The 20,761-nt window shown below is 47.0% G+C and overlaps 1 protein-coding gene across 3 annotated transcripts in view; it reads left to right on the forward strand.

The window, feature by feature from the left end:
* Positions 1 to 20,761, forward strand: part of LOC122103295 (myosin phosphatase Rho interacting protein) — a 144,621-nt gene that overhangs the window by 98,324 nt on the left and 25,536 nt on the right. For all 3 annotated transcript variants that reach the window (XM_042673833.1, XM_042673835.1, XM_042673834.1), the window contains exons 8-14: positions 1,030 to 1,171; positions 1,920 to 2,033; positions 3,934 to 3,990; positions 5,202 to 5,270; positions 8,744 to 8,833; positions 12,543 to 12,652; positions 17,198 to 17,768. In XM_042673833.1, coding sequence (XP_042529767.1) covers positions 1,030 to 1,171; positions 1,920 to 2,033; positions 3,934 to 3,990; positions 5,202 to 5,270; positions 8,744 to 8,833; positions 12,543 to 12,652; positions 17,198 to 17,768 — 1,153 coding nt within the window. The remainder of the gene's footprint in view (positions 1 to 1,029; positions 1,172 to 1,919; positions 2,034 to 3,933; positions 3,991 to 5,201; positions 5,271 to 8,743; positions 8,834 to 12,542; positions 12,653 to 17,197; positions 17,769 to 20,761) is intronic.

A 20,761-nucleotide genomic window follows, 5' to 3' on the forward strand; every position in this document is an offset into this window, starting at 1 on the left:
GGAAGGGTGGTCTGCATTGCTTCCCCTGATTTTTAGGCCACTTGTTCAGAATAAAAGTGACATGCTCCCTAAGAATGGAGACCAAGGTAGCCCCAGGTTCAGTGAGGAGACTGGTGTCCTGACAAGTCTTAAGTCTAAATTCCAATCCTCTTACCTCCCTCCCCAGGACAGCCCACAGCTTTCCTGCCTAACCCCACCCACCATGGTGACTCCTCACACTGGGATAATCATGGGTATTTTTCTCCTTCCTCAACGATCACTTTGGTTTTTTGCTGCTTTAATTCTTTGAACAATTTTGATTTACCATTATTTAATTTTTAAAAGCAGACCCTTTTCTGTTCATTCATTTTCCAGCCTTGTTTTCTTTCAGGTCTTGCCCTCTCCGCCCTCTGCTGTGTCGCTGTGGCGTTCACGCCTCCTCCACCCGCTTCGCTCCCATCTCAGCTTCGTCTCAGCAGCAGACCACCTGATGAGGCCGCCAGCCCTATTACATGAAATCAACCTGCTTTGTTTTTAATTTGGTTTTTGATTCCTTTTAAATGTTGGCAGAAATAATGTTAATTCATGGGTCTTTTTCTTGCTAAAATTTGGACATTTTGGGGTGAGACTATACTGTGATTGTGGAAAAGTGCAATGTACGCAGAGATGGTGATTGTCCTTTGATTATGTCTCTGGTTGAGGACTGCTGCCAGGTGCCAACGTGTGTGAGTGCCACATGAATCAGCACCACAAAGCCTCAGGGGCCTTCAGCATGGGAGCAGGGCTGGGCACAGGCCTGTCAGGGAAGAGCCATGGTTTGAAGTGCTCCAGCCTGCCATGAAAGGGGTTACAAATGGAGCTTGGGTTGTCTAAGCCTGTGCTTGAAGCCTGGTCAGTGCCTGTTGGAGGCTGGAGGAAACTGGCACAGGGACCCAATGGGATGGGCCAGGTATAGGGAGAAGCTGCAAGAGCCCATTTTAATCAAGATTAAGCCTATCTTGAGAACATGGGATTCTCTGGTCTTAGCCAGCCCTGTGTCTTCTCTTGCAGGAGGTCCCAGGTAATTGAGAAATTTGAGGCTTTAGACATTGAGAAAGCAGAACACATGGAGACCAATGCATCAGCCATGCCCTCCCCATCAAGTGATACTCGCCAGGGCCGCAGTGAGAAGAGGACCTTCCCTAGGAAGCGGGTGAGCTCTTGGGATCAGGGCACCCAGGTCCAAATGGGCCTCCCAGAGGTGGCTGGGGGTCTGGGCATCACACTACCCTAAGCACTTGAAGTGCCCCACATGCAAGGAATATGCTTCTTCCAGGCCTCTGCTCCCTGTTAGCCTCATTATTGAGCTTCTTGAGGCAAGCTGTCTTCTGCCTCTTTCTTCTACAATTTCATCTTTCCCTACTAGAGGATGTTTGAATTAATTTTCAAGTCCCAGGTCATAACTAGCATTTCTTTTCCTCTCTGAGGCAGTCCACCAACACAACTGAACATCAGATCTTCTTTCCTGTCTTTCAAGTGACAGCCATGCCCTCATTTCTCTACTGAGTCTATTAGATCCATCAACCTCGCAGTCCTCCTCCTAGGCATGTGCCTGCCAACCTGCCTCTTCTGTATTCTGCTTTGTCTCAGTCCTTCCCTGGTTTCTTTCTTGCTCATGAGGTGCCCCCTGGCCCTTCTGGGTCCCAAGAAGCTAGAAAATAGGGTGGGACCAGGACAGTGATGGTGAGTGGCATCCAAAAGAAAAATCTTCTCTACTGCCCAGAATATCCCAGGACCCAGGTTGTCTCCGACCTGTAGTGGGGCCTATTTAGAGTGTTGTCCCTCACTGGGAGCAAGGCACCTTCCTGTTCAGTAAGGGATGATTGACCATTCAGCTGCCACCCCTGTGCCTGCCTGAGCTGCCTCAGGCTATACTGATGGGCGGCTGCTCTCTGCTACAGGACTTCACCAGCGAAGCCCCCACTGCTACTCTCTCAGATGCCTCGGCTTCCCCCCTGTCTCCACACCGAAGAGCCAAGTCACTGGACAGGAGGTCCACGGAGTCCTCCATGACGGTGAGCCCAGGCCACATGCCAAGTTCTCTGAAGATCCACTGTGGCCACTGATGTTTCTGACCACTGTGGGCTGCTGTCTGTCAGTGTCCATCTGTCCATTCTGGCCATCTCTCTGTGCACAGGCCATCATGTCTGTGAGTGCCCCACTTGCTGACCCACAGCTTGTCAGAAGCAGATCCTGTGTTCTTTCCCTCTAGGCTCAGCAGAATTGGGGGCTACATGGCATCCTGAGCACAAGTCATCTTGGCCATAGAAGAGAAATCTGACTTTTAAGCGTCAGGCCACAGACCCTTTGCTCTTCTTATTTTGGATGTTGGTTTTTTGGCATTTCAGAGCAGGAGCCATGTCCTAGGAGTTTGTCTTGTTCAAGAGTTATGCCATGAAGGAAAGTAGGCTTTTCCTAGGTCCTCCCACTTGTTATGGAGCTTCAGTAGAAACTGCTCAAATAGAGTGAATAAAATGGTGTCTAGGCTCAGCATGCCAGCCTGATTCTTTGGCACTCTTTGTCTCCAGTGTCCTGAGGAGACTGGATCTGCTCTCCAACTCTCATCCCCAAGGCAGAGCTGTTTCTCTGTCAGTAGCCATTGTTCCCCAGAAGCAATCAGAGACACAGAGAGAAAAGATTATCTAGGACCCACCTGCACTGTTCCCTGGGTCCACCAAGGCTGCAGTGACACAACCATAGCAGAAAGTTTTAAGAGTCTTTATTACAGACCTGTAGCTCATCAGGTTGGACAGAGGCAGAGAGTAGCCCTTCATCACAAGTCTTAGGCAGCAACCACAGCTGTTTGCACCTAAATGGGACTTTTCTTCTTTAAAGGTCTCTGAGCTGAGGCATCCTAATCTCTCACTGTTGGTACTTCAAACAATCTGGCAGAAGTACTGTTTGATTTAAAGTGGGGCTTAAAGTAGGATTCACAGAGGGAATTCTCATCATTGTAGTCAGCTTTGGCCAAACAGTAGTCTACTGTGGTCTCTCTGTGACAGAATAGGAGCTCCTAGAACATTATCCTGGTGTCTTTTCACTTCTCACTTATTCTCCTAAAACACACCTTGTCTCTGGAATACTAAAAGGATTCAAAGGCATTTCTGATCAAGATGGCTGTGGAAAGCAGAGAATACTTGGGGCTACAGAAGGGTTAGTTGGTGTCTGTGGAACCTGACCACATAGGCACACTGTGTGGTAGATGAACATCTCAGCTGAGTAGGATACAGGTGCCCTAATGCCATGAGCTCCCAGGCTGTGCAGTGGTCCCAGGTATGCCTGAGCAGGATGAGTGGGAAACAGATGACGTTCTACTTAGGTCCTGTTGGCAGGTCCAGACCTTCCTATGTGCCATCCTACTTTTCATGGGGAATGGAGACTTCACTTCCTCTTGAGGCGTAGCCTGAGGGTCTGAACAGTGCTTTTGCTGCTGTTCCTCCATATTGACATGATCTCTGCCTCACTTGTATTTTCCTATACCTTCAAGAGGTTCTGGAATTGCCTTTAGTCATTTGCTGCAGATGTGCCCCTTTATGTACAGTCCTCAAGGACTCTACATCTGAGCCTGTGCTCTGCCCCCAGACAGGCTATACAGTGAACCCAGTATAGACATCTACCTCAGAGCAGAGATGTTTGGGGCAGTTGGGCAGCCTGTGCTGCCGTTGCCTAGGGCAAATAAGACCATGCCATTCTCCCTTTGCCTGGCATTTCCTTCCTTAAAGACATAAGCAGCATCACAGAACACAGTAAGGGAAGGTGCACAAACTTGTCTGACAAATAGAGAAACTTCTACTCCTGGTGCCACTTCATCTAGATAAAAATGTCTCAGCCATGTCAGCTCCATCAGACATGCTTTATCTATAATTGGGATGCCATGAGACTTTCCTATGAGCTATTCTTTTGTCTCTTCCTCAGCCTGACCTGCTGAATTTCAAGAAAGGCTGGCTAACCAAGCAGTATGAGGATGGGCAGGTAAGTGGGAGCAACTTGGGGCTGTGAATGCTGGGTAACAGATGTGAGCTTATCTCTAGTGGGGTCTGTGAGCCCTGGTTCTGTCTTCCTACCTTCTGCTGCACATGCTTGTCTCCAAGACTATGGCAAGGCCTTCCACTTGCTCACAGTGCAAGTGTAAGGTTCCTTTTGCCAAAGTGGTGGCAACACCTCTCAGCCTCAGACCTTGGAGACATCCCACAACATTCTACACACTAGCCCTCAACTGTGTGGCCTTTCTTAAAAGTTCTCCAGGGGCTTGGGTTTTCCCAGGAACAGGGGAGGCCTCTGGCTATGGAGCTAGCTTGTGTTTCCATACACAAATCTAGAGCTTGAGTCTGAGAGAACAGCTCAGCTGCAGTGCCACCATTAGGCTCTGTGGATAGTAAATGTGGTATATTCTAGCCATTAAATTCAAGTAGTTAAAGCCATTTGTGGCTAGGCCTGTCAGCCTCACCTTGACCCTGAGCTAGGCTGGAAAACTAAGCATCCCAAAAAGGCATAAAGGAGCCTTCTGGATCTTTGGCCTAGAAGTTTGGAACTTCCTGCCCTGCTTTCCACGTATCATACAAAAAAATCCTCTCTCTCTTTCTCTCCTCCCTTTTCTGTATCAAATTCCCTTGGCTTTGCCTGAAGACTCAAGTTCCCCTCCTTGCTACTCACAGTGAAGACTGAGAATTTAGCGGGTTAGTTCATTCCTGCTGGTGTAGTGGGATGTGCCTCTTTGGTGAGCCCGCCAAGTGGCTGTCGTTCTCTGCTCTTTTTCATGGCCACTTTTCTCTGTGATGGGCCAGCAGTAGTCTGCAACATCTGGAATTTGAATGGAGGCCTGCAAAGCACTGGTCACCAAATATGCCACCATGAGTCACAGAGCCCCAGCTGAGGCCCTCCCACTCACTCTCTGCTGCCTCTTCACAGAGGAGCACTGCTCACCAGCCATGCCACCACCATGGGTCACAGAGCCCCAGTCAAGGCCCACCCACTCTCTACTGCCTCTTCACAGAAGAGCCGCAGCTTAGCAAGCCTTCCTAAGGCTGTTAGTGCATGACTGCCTGGTATCTGTCTGCCCTGTGCAGTCTGGACTGCCCTCTGTTTTACCTATACTCTTGGAGCACCCCAGGACTCGACTGCAGATCACCCTGAAACAGCAAGCGTGCTGCATGGTAGCTGAGTTTCTTTTTCTTCCCTTTTAGTGGAAGAAGCACTGGTTTGTCCTGGCTGATCAGAGCCTGAGATACTACAGGGACTCCGTGGCTGAAGAGGTGAGTATCCTGGCTTCACCTCTCTGCAGAGACAGTCTGTGGGGGTATAGATAGTATTCAGGAACCCAAAGCTAAAGTCCCATCTGTCTGTGGAAGGTTGTCCCTGTTGCCTTCTTAAGTATCCCAGTCTCAATCTAGAGTGTATTCATACAAAGCAGAGATGCCTGAGACATGCTCTTCTGAGACCATGTTTGAACACTTGGGTATAGTAGCTTTTTTCCCCCTTCACTTTCTAAAGAACACTGAAATTTAAACACCCAGGATGAGCAATTTGGTTTTTTTTTTCTACAGAGATTTTGTGGCACATTAAGTTACTGGAAGCATTAAACTAGGTCTTGTACAACATCTTATTGGTTAGGGCCCTAAACTCCATGATGGAAGACCAACTGGGGCGGGCTCTTTTCTTCACTACTCCACCCTCCCCACCCCTACCCCCCCCCCCCAAAAAAAAACCCCTCTGAGACAGTCTGGCAAGTCTTTTTCCTGGTAACTACCTCTACTAAAGATGTACTCACACAATTAGAAAACGATCTGTCTCAAGTTAGCCATTCCCCATACCTTTGTACTAGGAGGTAGCAAAGACCCACATTTTATTAGGGGCTGCATGGCCTGAAGAGGAAGGATGTTGTTATAGGAGGTAAGTAACAGACTTGGTTGTGTCTGAACCAGGAATAAAGGTGCATATAATGAAGTGTCTGTAACACTGAGTGGTTCTGAGTGTGGTCTTGGACCTAGTTCTTTCTGTATAGCTTTAATGGTCAAATTGTGTTTGATAAAAACCTTATTTGCTGTATTGACATCCACAGTGATGGCATAAAACCAGAGATAGGTATGGCTCAGCTATAGCCATAGACTATACCAGCAATTACTGTATTTGCACTGCTAACAGTCATGATGTGTAAAAGGAACAAGATCCTTTATTGGTCAGTAAAGGTTACTGGTTTCTCAACCTTTCAGTATCTGTCTCTAGTGTTCTTTGTCTGTAGGAATTGTCCCACAGCTGCACCCAGAGCCTACAAACTTGTACAAAAGTTGTTGAGTTGCCAGCTGAACTAGCTTCTGCTCTGTGCAACCCCATCATTGCTTGAAGAAAAAACTGAGACACTGCTCATTCATTTTGGGGATCTGGCAGACATTTTCATGAAAATGATCTAAGAGGCTCTTCCTTCAGTGAAAACAACTGTCAGTCTTCATTACCAATGGCATAATTTAAGCTTTTAAGAATTTTTAGGCCGGGTACAGTGGCTGTCTACTTGAGAGGTTGAAGCAGGAAGACTGCTTGACCCTGTAAGTTAGAGACAATCATGAGCAACAGAGCAAAATCCTATCTCAAAGAAAAAGAGAAGGAACTTCAGAAAACTTACAGTTGTCATTATGAACTTGGCAGCTTCCCTTTATAAAATAGGTGATGATTTAACATACATGATATTTCAATTCTGTTTAATGAATTGTCTGGTCATTGGGAATTTATGCATAATCTAGTATTTTCTTTTCTTTTTTCTTCTTTTTTTTTTGTCGGACATGGGGCTTGAACTCTGGGCTTGGGCGCTGTCCCTGCACTCTTCAGCTCAAGGCGAGCGCTCTACCGCTTGAGCCACAGTGCCACTTCCAATTTTCTAGTGGTTTATTGGAGATAAGAGTCTCATGGAATTTCCTGCCCAAGCTGGCTTTGAACCGTGATCCTCAGATCTCAGCCTCCTGAGTAGCATGAGCCCTTGGCGCCCGGCTAATCTATTATTTTCTAAGTGACTAATATATAATGTTACAAAACCATGTCTGTGAAAGGAGGCATTCAAAAAACAGAATAGCTGGGTGCTGTTGGTTTATGCTTGTAATCTAGCTACTCAGAAAACTGAGATCTGAGGATTGCAGTTCAAAGCCAGCCCAGGCAGGAAAGTCCATGAGACTCTGATCTCTAACCATTAGAAAACCGGAAGTAGCACTGTGGCTCACATGATAGAGCGCTAGCCTTGAGCTGAAGATCTGAGGGACAGCACCCAGGCCGAGAGTTCAAGCCCCACAACTGACTGGAGGAAAAAAAAAACAAAACAATAAGCCATGAATTTCAATTATAACAGCACAGAGAATTCCTTCATTTCAGTTAACCTAGAGACATGAACACTTATCAAAGAAGACCAGCCACAGTTACCTGAAAAGGCCATTGAAATTCTTTCATTTCTAACTCTGTGTCTATTTGAGACCACTTTGTTTACTTATAGTTCATGGAACAAACTGCAGAGAGAAATAATTATTTTTACTTTAAAAATTAAGTGGGTTGGGCTGGGAAGGTGGCTCAGTGGTAGAGCGCTTGCCTTGCATGCCTGAGGCCCTGGGTTCGATTCCTTAGCACCACATAAGCAAAAAGAAAAAAAGCCAGTAGTGGCACTGTGGCTCAGGTGGTAGAGCGCTAGCCTTGAGCTGAAGAGCTGAGGGATAGTGCCTAGGCCCAGAGTTCAAACCCCACGACTGGACCCAAAAAAAAAAAATGGGTTTATTTTTATTCTTTGTTTGTGCACACATATGCATGCATATACCAAGTACTGGAACTGGGCTCTCACAACCCTCACCTGGCTTTTTTGCTCACAGCTAGCACTCTGTCAACTGAGCCACATCTCCAGTCTGATATTCTGCTGGTTAATAAGAGATGTAAACTCAGACTTTTGTTTGGCTGGCTTCATATCTCAGCCCTCCAGGTCTTAGCTTCTGAGTAGGTATCATACATAAGGTGTGAGCCCACTAACACTAGGCTGTTGGGGGTTTTTTTTTCTTCTTCTTTTTGTTGTTGTTTTTTGCCAGTCCTGGGACTTGAACTCAGAGCCTGGGCACTGTCCCTGATATTCATTTTGCCCAAAGCTAGCTCTCTTACCACTTGAGTCACAGTGCTACTTCCAACTTTTTCTGAGTAGTTTGTTGGAGATAATCATAGACTTTCTTGCCCAGATTGGCTTTGAACTGTGATCCTCAGCATCCTGAGTAGCTAGGATTACAGGTGTGAACCACTGGCACCTTGCTGCACTTAGCTGTTTTTATTCTTAAGTGAATGAACAAGCATGCTTAGATTTTTGTCACTTTAATTGGGAAAGATCATTCATAGATAAAATTCACATATATAAAAATCTTAGGGGCCCTTAGTTTTTTAAGTGTATGAAGGAGCTCTGCCAACACATTTAGGGACCACTAGCATGGAATATCTTTGGCTGGATGCAGGGGAAAACAGTAGGGTGGGTGTTCTAGAGAAGGGGCCTGCAGGTAGTCAAAGTCTAGTCCCATAAACAGTGTATATAGGAAATTGCTCATGAAAATGTGCTCATGTAGGCATTGGCTCTTCCTGAATCATTTAGTGCCCTCCTCCACAGTTCTGGGTTTGAATGTAGGGTACTGCTCTTGCTAGATAATCATTTTACCACCTGATACACATACACCTCTCCTGCTCTTTTCCTGAATCTTGTAAAGTATCTTGCTTCTTTTTGCAGGCAGCTGACTTGGATGGGGAAGTTGACTTGTCCACATGTTATGATGTCACAGAGTATCCAGTGCAGAGAAACTATGGCTTCCAGATACATGTGAGTCCAGGGGCAAGGTGGGGGAATGGGGTGGGTAAGAACTTGACCAGCATAGTCAAGTCTCTAAGAACCTGAAATCCTTGCCAGAGACACCTCTAGGCAGGCCCTGACTTGACCAGTATGTTCATCAGTCACTCTTGTATTAGCATCAGTTTTCTGTTTTGTGGATCCTGAGTCCATTCATCCTACCCCTCAATGAATGGTGTGGACAAAGAGTTAAACATCACATCTGTCTTCTCAAAGCTGCTTAAAGGCTTTTGTTACTGAAGGCTCTTTCTTCTTTCTCTACTTTTTAAATTAAAAAAAAATGGCAAGCCGGGCGCTGGTGGCTCACGCCTGTAATCCTAGCTACTCAGGAGGCTGAGATCTGAGGATCGCGGTTCAAAGCCAGTCCGGGCAGGAGAGACCGTGAGACTCCGATCTCCAATAAACCACCAGAAAACCGGAAGTGGCGCTGTAGCTCAAGTGGTAGAGCGCTCGCCTTGAGCTGAAGAGCTGAGGGACAGCGCCCAGGCCCAGAGTTCAAGCCCCACGACCGACAAAAAAAAAAAAAAAATGGCAGTACTGAGGTTTGAGCTCAAGGCCTTGAACTTGCTAAGGAGGGATTCTACCACTGAATGAACCATGCCCCCAGCCCTTTTTGCTTTATTTTTCAGATCTCAATCATTTTGCCTGGGGCAACCTCAACTTCAGTCATAGTCTCTGCCTCCCAAGTTGCTGGAACTACAGGGGTGCACTAGCACACCCAGTCTTGTAATTTTAATACTGGAGTTTAGAGCCATTGATTGGGAGGGTATAGGGTATAGGGAATAAAAATTATATCATTTGCTAATTACTTAAATCCCAGAGAAGCTTTTTTTTAATTCCCACCTGCCATATCTGCTCTAAATTCTGATATAATTGTAAATGCAGGGGTTTGCAAAACAACCTTCCCCCTCCAGAATTGTCTAGAATGCCTCACAGAAGTCAAGAAATTACTGTTTTTATTATTAGTTTTACTGTAGCCAGTTTTGTTCAGTCAGAACCATCCCAAAGAAGGAACTCATTGTGTGTGTGTCCCATAGTCTCTTTGTTTTTAGAGACATATTACCTTGGAACTTGATGTGAGGCATATGCAGAGCATTTCAAGGAAGCTCATCTGGGCCTTGGTGCTGTTTTCATGGAGGCTTCCTAACTGCTATGGTCTACCAAGTTCTTGCTTTTGTGGACCATTTCCTCTCTAGGCCTTCCCCAGGGGCCAACTGATTTCATTCATGATTTGTGTTTGGACCTTTCTGACATAGTAGCTCTACCCTAAGTTGCCTTGTCAATGACACTACAAGTAAGGTCTTATTTGGGCCCCAAGTAGCGCTGTGGTTACTCACAGAACTCCAGGCTTGCAGGGCCCTGGCCATTTTCCTGCACAGGGCAGACTTTCTTTCCTCACAAGAGCCTTCAGAGTTGTGGCAGATAGAGAGCTGCTCCTATAGGCCAGGCTATGGGACTTGGTTTCTTACTTGAGGCTGTGATAACTCTGGTGAGATCACCAAAAAGTTCTTCAACTTTTTGGGCTTAGAAACTCAACTATGTTACTGTATTCAGAGATGATGAAGCACTTTGAGGCAGACTCAGATGTACTACACTTAGAGGAGATCAATATGTAACTCTGAAGATCAGAGTGTTTTGTATTGGAAAGGCTCTTGTTAGCCTCACTAATTCCCTTCATGGATGCAGGTGTCTGTGAGGGAGCTGTATAATGGTCAAGGCTTATATACCAAGGGTCTGGTTTCAGGGCTAGCCCTTAGTACCCCTCCAAAATGTGAGTCTTGGTTCTTTGGATTCTTGCCTCTATGCCAATTTTAATCAGTAGGTGTCTCTGGTCAGTGCTCCTATACAGTCTGAGAACTCATCTATTGTCTCCCACTGATAGCGAGGTTTAACAGTGGAGGTGGCCTTTTTGCCCTCAGTAGATCCTTCCCCAATTTGCCCCTGCGATGGGCTACTGGGCTTGAGAGTCCTAAGTTTAAAGATACTGATTTCAATATGGGGCCGCTTCCTAGAGAAGGGTTTGGTCCTGAGGGTACTGAGATGGCACAGAGGAGGGAGCTGAGTGCAGAAAGCAAGTGGGGGCAGTACCATGAACAAATGCTAGCTGATCCTGCCCTGAAGCTGTGGAAAGCACTGGAAGGGTGTCAGCCACAAAAGGCAGGTTGTGTGTTCATAAGATGTAGCTGCCAGGTCTTATAGAGCAACTAGAAAGGAGGCCTGGTAAGTGGGCATGGTGGTGGTAGAGAGACTGAGTGTCACTGCAGAGAAAGATAGATAAGAGAGGTCTCTGCACCATGGGTAACCTATGTCTGCTGAGGCCCACATAGACCTGGCCAGTGATCTAGCTTAGTGGAGAAGGTGGACCCCCTGGAATCTTGCCAAGAGTAGGGGTCTAGGAGAATACATGATGGGATACATATGTTTATCTTTGGAGCTGGAAAAGAACTCAGCTACAAATGTCTAGACTTGGAAAGCACCCACACCTTGAGTAGAGAGGGATGGCCCAGAGAAGGGGGTAAGAATTACACCACAGTGCACTCTAAGGGCTAAAGGTCACAAAGGAGTGGGACCTGTGGCTGGCCCACGGTAGAGGAGAAGGAGGAGGAGGAAGAGGAGGAGAAAGAGGCAGTCTAGGGCAGTACCTCCCAGAATACGGTTGTAATAGCTGGTCACACTATTGCTGGTCCCAAAGCTATCCTAGTCATTTCATCATAAAATGATGTCTGAGTTTGTGAGCAGCCTGAGATAGGATACTAGGATAGTGCTGTAGTATAAGCCTCTGAATGCAGAAGCAGGTAAGACAACTTATGTGGGCCTCATTCCTTCCTGAGCAGGCCTGGGCAGAGCTACCTGGGGATGCAGATTGTGTCTCTGAGGCCACATGCTTCTTTGTGCCATTCTGCTGTAGTATCCCCCACTGTTAACAGGAGCTTTCCCCCGCCACCTAAGGTGGTCCCCTCCTTTCCCCTATCCGTCCAGGGACACTCAGTGTGTCCCTCCCTCTGTGACCTGTATTCTGCCACCTTCTTAATTCTTGTGATCTGGTCAGTGACAGCAGCTGTACCTAAGTCTTTTGCCCTGAGCAGGTGGAGACTACCATTAGCCCCTGATGTTTGTCCACTTCTCCCCTTTGCTGTCCTGTGTACCTGTATTGGGGGTGCAGGGCCCTGACCTGGACTCTCAGTGCACTCCCCCTTTATGCTGCCTTCACCACTGTCCCCACATACTATTTCCATTTTTCACTCCAGGCTGAGAGTTCCTTTTATTTATTTATTTTTTAATTTATTTTTTTCTGGTCATGGGGCCTGAACTCTGGACCTGGGTGCTGTCCCTCAGCTCTTCAGCTCAAGGCTAGCGCTCTACCACTTGAGCCACAGTGCCACTTCCAGCTTTTTCTGCTTATGTGGTGCTGAGGAATCGAACCCAGGGCCTCATGCATGCAAGGCAAGCACTCTACCACTGAACCACCTTCCCAGTCCCTGAGAGTTCCTTTAAGATGAGACTTGCTGTCCTTGTCCATCTGCCTGTGCCCTATGATTTACGATTCTGTGAAAGCATAGCTGAGCAAGGCACAGGTAGGTCTTCTCTCCCTGTGGATTTCGTCTGCCCTTTGGAAGTAGGAGGCAGATATCACCCCCATCACCCTCAAGGGCCACTAATGACACCCGTGTCTTTCATGTAGACAAAGGAGGGTGAGTTCACCTTGTCAGCCATGACATCAGGGATCCGACGGAACTGGATCCAGACCATCATGAAGCATGTACACCCAACCACAGCCCCAGATGTGACCAGGTAAGACTGTCAGGGGTGCCCAAGGGAGTCCCTTGTGCCTTCTTTAGGTACCTGGCCATCCCAATGAGGGATCTGTGGTTTTGCACCTGCCCTTCCCCTGACATTGGAGCTTGACTACACTCAGTCGCACTGACAGCTCAGTCTCCTTGTGGCTTTCTGGTTTTTCTCCCTTGGGTTGGGGTCTCCTCTTAGAAGCTGGCCTGGTCAGTCAAACAGATTATGTTTATGCCTGTTGTTAGCACTGAGCTTGTCAGATTTCCATCCTGTGAGAGGACAAAGGGTGGTTCAAATGGTAGAGCACCAGTCAAGCCAGCAAGCCGAGCAAGTGTGAGGCCCTCAGTTCAAACCCTGTAACCAGCTGGGCACCGGTGGCTCACGCCTGTAATCCTAGCTACTCAGGAGGCTGAGATCTGAGGATCATGGTTCAAAGCCAGCCCAGGCACAAAAGTCCATGAAACTCTTACCTCCAATTAACCACCAGAAAACTGGAAGTGGCGCTGTGGCTCACCTTGAGCTGAAGAGCTGAGGGACAGCGCCCAGAGTTCAAGCCCACAACCCACAAAAACAAAACAAAAAATAAACCTGTAACCACTAAAACAAACCAAAATCATCCTGTCTGCAGTATTCAGCCACCCAGGCCTGACTTCAGATTTCACTATAGACCCTCTCTGGTAGCTGTGCTCTGGCTGGATCATGGCAGTTCCAAAAGGATGGTGATGACAGGCCACTGTAGCTTTGCTCTTCATTTTTTCTTCATTCCTCCATCTGTGTGTGTGCGTGCGTGCTTGTGTACATGCATGCACACATATGTTGGTACTGGGATTTGACTTCAGGGCTTGGGCACTGTCCCTTAGCTTTTTCTCTCGATTGGTACTCTACCTCTTTTTTTTTTTTTTTTTTTTTGGGTCCGGTCGTGGGGCCTGAACTCTGGGCCTAGGCACTGTCCTTCAGCTCAAGTCTAGCGCTCTACCACTTGAGTCACAGCGCCACTTCTGGGTTTTTTCTTTTTGCTTATGTGGTGCTGAGGAATTGAACCCAGGGCCTCAGGCATACAAGGCAAGCACTCTACCACTGAGCCAACTTCCCAGCCCATGGTACTCTACCTCTTGAACCACAGCTTTTCCAACTTTTTGCTGGTTAATTAGCAGTAAGAGACTCATGGAATTTACTACTTTAGCTGGCTTTGAATCATGATCCCTGGAACTCACCTGCTTGAAAAGCTAGGATTATAGGCATGAGCTACCAACACTTGGCCATCTGATTACTGTGTAACCAGGAAAAGCTTCTCTGAGACTCAATGCTGAACCCCAAGTTGGAAAAGTATGTTCTGTCCTGTCTTAACCTCCTGTTCATACCCCTTGGGACATATGTCATCCTCCTGTTCTGAAAGTGAAGCACCTGCCGGTTTTCATGAAGAAGTAGAGATGGCTGTGTTGTGTGGGGCTGGCTATGGTGTTGAGCTCAGCTGTACCCTCCTAGTCCTCAGAGCCTCATGCATCTGGAGTCCCTATTTCTTTCTCAGCCTGGTTAGTGTACTTTGCTGACAAGTGTTTCTAGCACGAAGGTGCTAGCCTGTGGCAGCCATAGCCATGCCTGCTGTCAGCCTCCTTTCCTGTGTATCTCATGTATCCATTACTTCATTTGTTAGCAAACAGTATCTAGCTGTTCCCATGTCACAGACCAGTAGTTTGAGACCTGAAGAGTTGCCCTCAGTTGTCTCTCAGGAACTGTTAGAGCTGGTTGGTGAGTGGCAGCTCCTTACCTCCATAGCTAGCCCAGTTGGGAGCAAAGCCTGGTACATGGTACCCTTCCAGCACCTGCAAGAGTACCTAGAGCAAAATGATAAAGGCACTTGGCCTGCCTTGCTCAGGCAGCCAGCAGTAGATGAAGCTACCACATCTTTGCCATGCCTAGGCTGCATGTACAAGGTGAGGGTTATGTCTGAGAGAAGTTGGTATCAAAAACACATGCCAAGCATAATAACTAACCTGTAATCCTAGCTACTCAGGAGGCAGAGATACAGAAGATTGTAGTTGAGGCTAGCTCAGGCAAAAAAGTTTACAAAATCCCATCTCAGCTAATTAAAAAAAAAAACAAAACTAAAACTGAGCACAGTGGCACACAATCCTGTCATCCCAGTTATATGGGCGGTATAGATAGGATCTCAAGCCAGAAAGCAAGATCCTAGTCAAAAAAGAAAGGAAGGAAGGAAGGAAGGAGGGAGGGAGGGGGAGAAGGAAGGAAGGAAGGAAGGAAAAGAAAGGCAGGCAGGCAAGCATAAGGCTACATAAGTGTGGCTTAAATCACACTATTATCCCCACCCCTCCCCAAAAAAAGAAAAACAAAACAAAACCAATACCCCATTCTCATGCATGCTGTACATTTGCATGTGGCTTCAGAGAGCAGCGTATGATGTATAGCCCTTGAGTTCCAAGAAGGATTGGAGACCCAAAGGATGAACCCAGAGGTTAAGTGTGTGCTTCCTTTCATACCAAAGTGGGCAAGCTATTATCTACTTCATAATCTAGTGTTATCTTGAAGCCAAAAGGTTTTTTTTATCCTGTGTTCTGTTGACTCTTGTGAGTTGCAGAAAATCTTGAATTATTTACTGCTTCACCACGAGACACTGAGAAGAAACTTTTTTGTTGTTGTTGTTGGTTGTGGAGCTTGAACTCTGGGCCTGGGCGCTGTCCCTCAGCTCTTCACCTCAAGGCAAGCACTCTACCACTTGAGCCACAGTGTCACTTCCAGTTTTTCTGGTGGTTTATTGGAGATAAGTGTCTCACGGACTTTACTGACCGGGCTGGCTTTGAACTGCAATCCTCAGATCTAGCCTCCTGAGTAGCTAGGATTACAGGTGTGAACCACTGGTACCCAGCAAACTGAGAAGATACTATAAGTATGAATGACAGTGTTAGAGCTGTTGGCATGTGCTTCTCATCACTGTCCTGTATTCTGTGGCAGAGTGCTACCAGCTTTCTGGGATAGAGGAGCCTTCTCTGAAAACACACCTGTTGGAATCCTAGCTGAGGGTTGCTGTACTCTGCTTGCGCCTGTATGCTTTCCCAATGCTCCTCACAGATCTGAGCTTAAGCCTGCTGTCTCAGTTCATGATGCTGAAAGAGCCTTCCTTTCTGAGAAGGCTCTTTATTTTATTTTGTTGTGTTTGAGACGAAATTACTATGTAACGTAGGCTGGCTTTGAACTCTGATCCTGCTTTTTCCTCTCAAGTGCTAGGATTATAATTTGCACCATGACTCCCAGCTGTGTGTGTGTAAGTGCATCCTTGCATGCATGAGTGTGCATGTGCACACACACAAGTATCACTAGTATTTGAACTCAGGACCTCATTCTCTTACTTGCCTTTTTTGCTCATGGCTACTACTACTTTTTTGCTGGCTATTTGGAGTCTCAAATTTGTCTGCTCATTCTGGCTTCAAACTGAGATCTGATCCTCACATCTCAGCCTTATGACTAGCTAGGATTAGAGTTGTGAACCTATGATGCCCAGCAATAGGTCATTTTTATTCATTGGTTAGACTGGACTCATCCACCCTACTGCTCTGAAGCACTTTAGTGATCCCTGAAGGCAATATAAACCCCTTTTTCTTTGGCCATGATGTATACACAGGTGCCCCTTAGCCTTCTTGTCTTGAGCCCTCACTGCCCAAGGTCACTTTGAACTCTGCTGAGGCTTGGACAGGATTAGGGACTGTTATTTTAGCCTTGGGTGGGCTAGCCAGTGGTCACTGAACTCTGCTACCAGCAAACCCACTTCCAGCCTCTTGCTGTGTTGCCATTGCTCTCTCTGCTCTTCCTCTGGTAGAGAACTGGTGTTCTCAGTAGAGAAGTGGTGTTCTCAGGAATCTTTCTTTAGACCAGATTAGAAAAGGAAGGAATTCTAGCTGATCATCTTCTGCCCTTCTACTAATGCTGGATAGGCTGAGCATCTCCTGCACAACTTATGCAGCCTGGCATGGCCATCTCCCTTGTCAGGAGGGAGCCACTGCCTTCTTCCCTGTGGTGTGGGCTATGGCTAAACAAACTTTTACCTGTCCTTTTTATCCACAGCGTATCTCAGCATTCACACTGACCCACATGTTATGTGAATGGACAGAGTGGGTTTTTAAATTAGCTGATCATTTGCCCTTTAAGGAGATGACCAGTTCTTTCACCACTGTATAGCATGGGTTGCTCAGAATCTGCCATACCATTTGCATGGGTCCTTCCTGCCTGTGGATCCCGTGGAAGCCCTGTCTTCCTTGTTCCTATCATCTTGGTGACAGGACCCCAAAACTCCCCACACAGGATCTTCTAAAGGGATATGCACTAGAAACCTAGGGAACATATGAAGTTCTTCCTCCTCACTCCATCAGAACCAGTTGCTAGCACATTCCTTCTCTTTGTTCTTGGAAACCACTTTGAGAACAGAAGAAGGCCATGGAACTATCTGGGTCAGCTATGGCTTGTTTTAGCTGGCCCTGTGATGGGCCAGGGTGTCTCAGGTCCCCTAACAATTACTATGTTTGCCTCCCCTGCCCTTAGCTCATTACCAGAGGAAAAGAACAAAAGCAGCTCATCTTTTGAGACCTTTTCCAGGCCACATGAGAAGCAAGAGGTAGACCCTGGGCAGCTCGATCCCGAACAGAAGAGAAGCCGTGCTCGAGAGCGAAGGCGGGAGGGCCGCTCTAAGACCTTTGACTGGGCTGAGTTCCGCCCCATCCAGCAGGCTTTGGCACAAGAGAGGGCCAGTGCCACAAGGCCCTCTGATTCCCGTGACCCTGGTCATCCTGAAGCAGAATCTGGAGAGTTGGAGCGGGAACGTGCTAGGCGACGGGAAGAGCGCCGCAAGCGCTTTGGGGTGCTGGACACCGTAGATGGACCCAGCGCTGAGGACATAGCTCTACGCATGGACGTTGACCGGAGCCCAGGGCTTCCAGGAACTGATCTCAAGACACAAAATGTTCATGTGGAGATAGAGCAGCGATGGCATCAAGTGGAGACTACCCCTCTACGGGAAGAAAAGCAGGTGCCCATTGCCCCCTTGCACCTGTCCTCAGAGGATGGAAGTGACCGACTCTCCACACATGAGCTTACTTCTCTGCTGGAAAAGGAGGTAATGCAGGGCAGTTCCTTCCCTGCAGCAGTCTATGCTGAGTTCCAGCTCTGCCCAGCTGTGGCTTGTGAGTCCAGCCACAAAGTCTTTCCCTCATAGACCTGCAAGAGGAAACAGGAACAAGGGCAAGTTCTTACACTTGAGGTGGAAACTGAGAGACTCCTGGTGAAGAGGGCTAGTGCACCTTTCCAGAAGAGTGGAGGAGTTCCCAGTATGGTAGTTTGCACTGTGAACAAGGCCCATAGTGGGCCCTTTCCACCTGTCAGATGGTGCAAGCTAAAGATTTTCAGTGGAGGGGTATGAGTGGAGTTAGGTTTTGATCTGCATGAGTGAGGGGAGCAGGCCAAAGTTAGAAGCAGATACAAGCCACTTGCTTTGACAATGGCCAAGCGACAGTCAATCAGACTTGAAAGGGACAAGGTGCAGGCATGGGAGACAAAGGCTGGGCCCCCAGATACTGAGGATATGAAAACAGGCTGTGGTGAGCCAGGGCAGGGCAAGAGTTAGATAGATGCAGGCCCTTCCAGGACATGTGCAGAGCTGCAGGATCCATCCCCTGAATTCCTGGCATATGGTGTTTTCTCCAAAAAGGGAATTCTGGGATCACAAATGTGCTTGGGTTTGGTCAATTCTGTGGCCAAGGAGGTTACAGGGTGAGCATCCTTAGTTCAATCCAAAATCTTGTGAGCATCAACATGATACCACAAACACCCCTTGAAACTGCTTTACACAGAATTTTTTTTTTTTTTTTTGGGGGGGGGGGGCGGTCGTGGGGCCTGAACTCTGGGCCTGGGCGCTGTCCCTCAGCTCTTCAGCTCAAGGCTAGCACTCTACCACTTGAGCCACAGTGCCACTTCCGGCTTTTTTCTTTTTGCTTATGTGGTGCTGAGAAAGTGAACCCAGGGCCTCAGGCATGCAAGGCAAGCGCTCTACCACTGAGCTACCTTCCCAGCCCCTACACAGAAAATTATTTAAAAAACAATATGGGAGCTTTTACTGTTAAGTGTACCTGCCTAGCATATATAGGATTTGATCCCCAACACTGCCAAAACGAAAATTTCTATATAAAGTTACCTTCAGACTGCATATGTAAGATAGAAATAAAACAAGTGAATTTCATGTTTAAACTTGGATACTAGTACAGTTGCTCTTTCTATATATGATTATTCCAGATTGTATAAGAAAAATGTCTGAAGTACTAAAGGTCTCAGGTATTATATCGTGTGTGTGTGTGTTCATGCTAGTACTGAGGCTTGAATTCAGGGCCTTATATTTTAAATGCCAGTCCTATGGCTTAAACTCAGGACCCTGGGTATTATCCCTGAGCTTTTTTTTTTTTTCTTTTTGGGTCCGGTCGTGGGGCCTGAACTCTGGGCCTGGGTGCTATCCCTCAGCTCTTCAACTCAAGGCTAGCGCTCTACCACTTGAGCCACAGTGCCAGTTCCAGCTTTTTTCTTTTTGCTTATTTGGTGCTGAGGAATCGAACCCAGGGCCTCATGCATGAAAGGCAAGGGCTCTACCACTGAGCCACCTTCCCAGCCCTTATCCCTGAGCTTTTGTGTTCAAGTCTAGTGCTCCACCACTTGAGCCACAGCTCTACTTCCTGTTTTTTGTGGTTAGTTGGAGATAAGAATTTCAAGGACTTGGCCTGGGAGTGTGGCTTAGTGGTAGAATGCTTACCTAGCTTGCATGAAGCGCAGGTTCAGTTCCTCAATACCACATAAACAGAAAAAGCCAGAAATTGTGCTGTGGCTCAAGTGGTAGAGTGCTAGCCTTGAGCAAAAGCAGCTCTGGGACAGTGCCCAAGCCCTGAGTCCAATCCCTAGAACTAGCAAAAAAGAAGAAGAAGAAGAATTTCAAAGACTTTCTTGCCCATGCCGGCTTCAAACCATGATCTTAGCCTCTTGAGTAGGTAGGATCATAGGCACCAGCCATGGACACCTGGCCTATGCTTTTGCTCAGCTTTTTCACTCACAGTTAGAACTCAATTTGAGCCACATTGTAGTCTGGGATTTTTCTGGTTAATTAGAAATGGAGTTGCTATGACTTTTCTGCCCAGGCTGGCTTCTAACCATGATTGTCAGATCTCAGCCTCCTTAATAGGTAGGATTACAGGTAAGAACCAGAGTTCCCAGCTTGTCCTTTTTTAAAATTATTATTGTTATTGTTGTTATTACTTTGACAGCAATGGGGCTTGAACTGAGGGCTTTGCTCTTACTAGGCAGACACTCACTTTAGCTACATATCTACCTCAAGTCTGAAGCATTTTGGATAAGGGATACTTAACCTGTGTAGCCTTCTAAGTTTCCTATACATTTTCTGCTATCTTAGCACTGACATTTCTCATCATTTTTCCATTTTATTAAATCTTTGAGGCTGATAGTTATCACTAACATTATCACTTTGACTTTTCTACTTTGATTTTTGTGGTGGTACTGGCATTTGAAATCGGGTCCTTATGCTCTTGCCTGGCTCTTTTTGCTCAAAGCTAACACTTAACCACTTGAACCATAGCTCCACTTCCAGCTTTTTGCTGGAATGGGTGAATGAAGAATTTGAAAGCAAAAATGTAAAGAGCTTATTCACATGTTTCCACATCTTGTTTGAGGGCAGGAAAGCTTTTTGCAAGCAGAACCTTACATGGGAGTTTCACTTGAAGCCACAGCAGGACCTGAAATGTGGCCTGCTTGGGACCCTCCACTGACTATAGTGGCTCCTGTGGAGTCTAGCCATGACCTACGTGACCATGTGAAGGACCACTGGAGTACCCCATAGTATGATCTTCCTTCTCACAAAGATTCAGAACCCTCACTTCTCAGTGAGGCGCTGCCTCCTCAGAAATGCACTTTCCACATGAGTCTTAAGATTTGCATGGTACATTTGTGAACATGTACAGAAGAAGCCATGTGAGTGCCAAAGGGTACTCTGAGGCAGAGAATCACAGCCTGTCTCCCACACCCTAGAAGGTAGCAAAGATGCTAGTCTCATATACA

The sequence above is a fragment of the Dipodomys spectabilis genome, unplaced genomic scaffold (assembly GCF_019054845.1).
Source record: "Dipodomys spectabilis isolate Male_0828 unplaced genomic scaffold, ASM1905484v1 ptg000018l, whole genome shotgun sequence".
Taxonomy (NCBI): Eukaryota; Metazoa; Chordata; class Mammalia; order Rodentia; family Heteromyidae; genus Dipodomys; species Dipodomys spectabilis.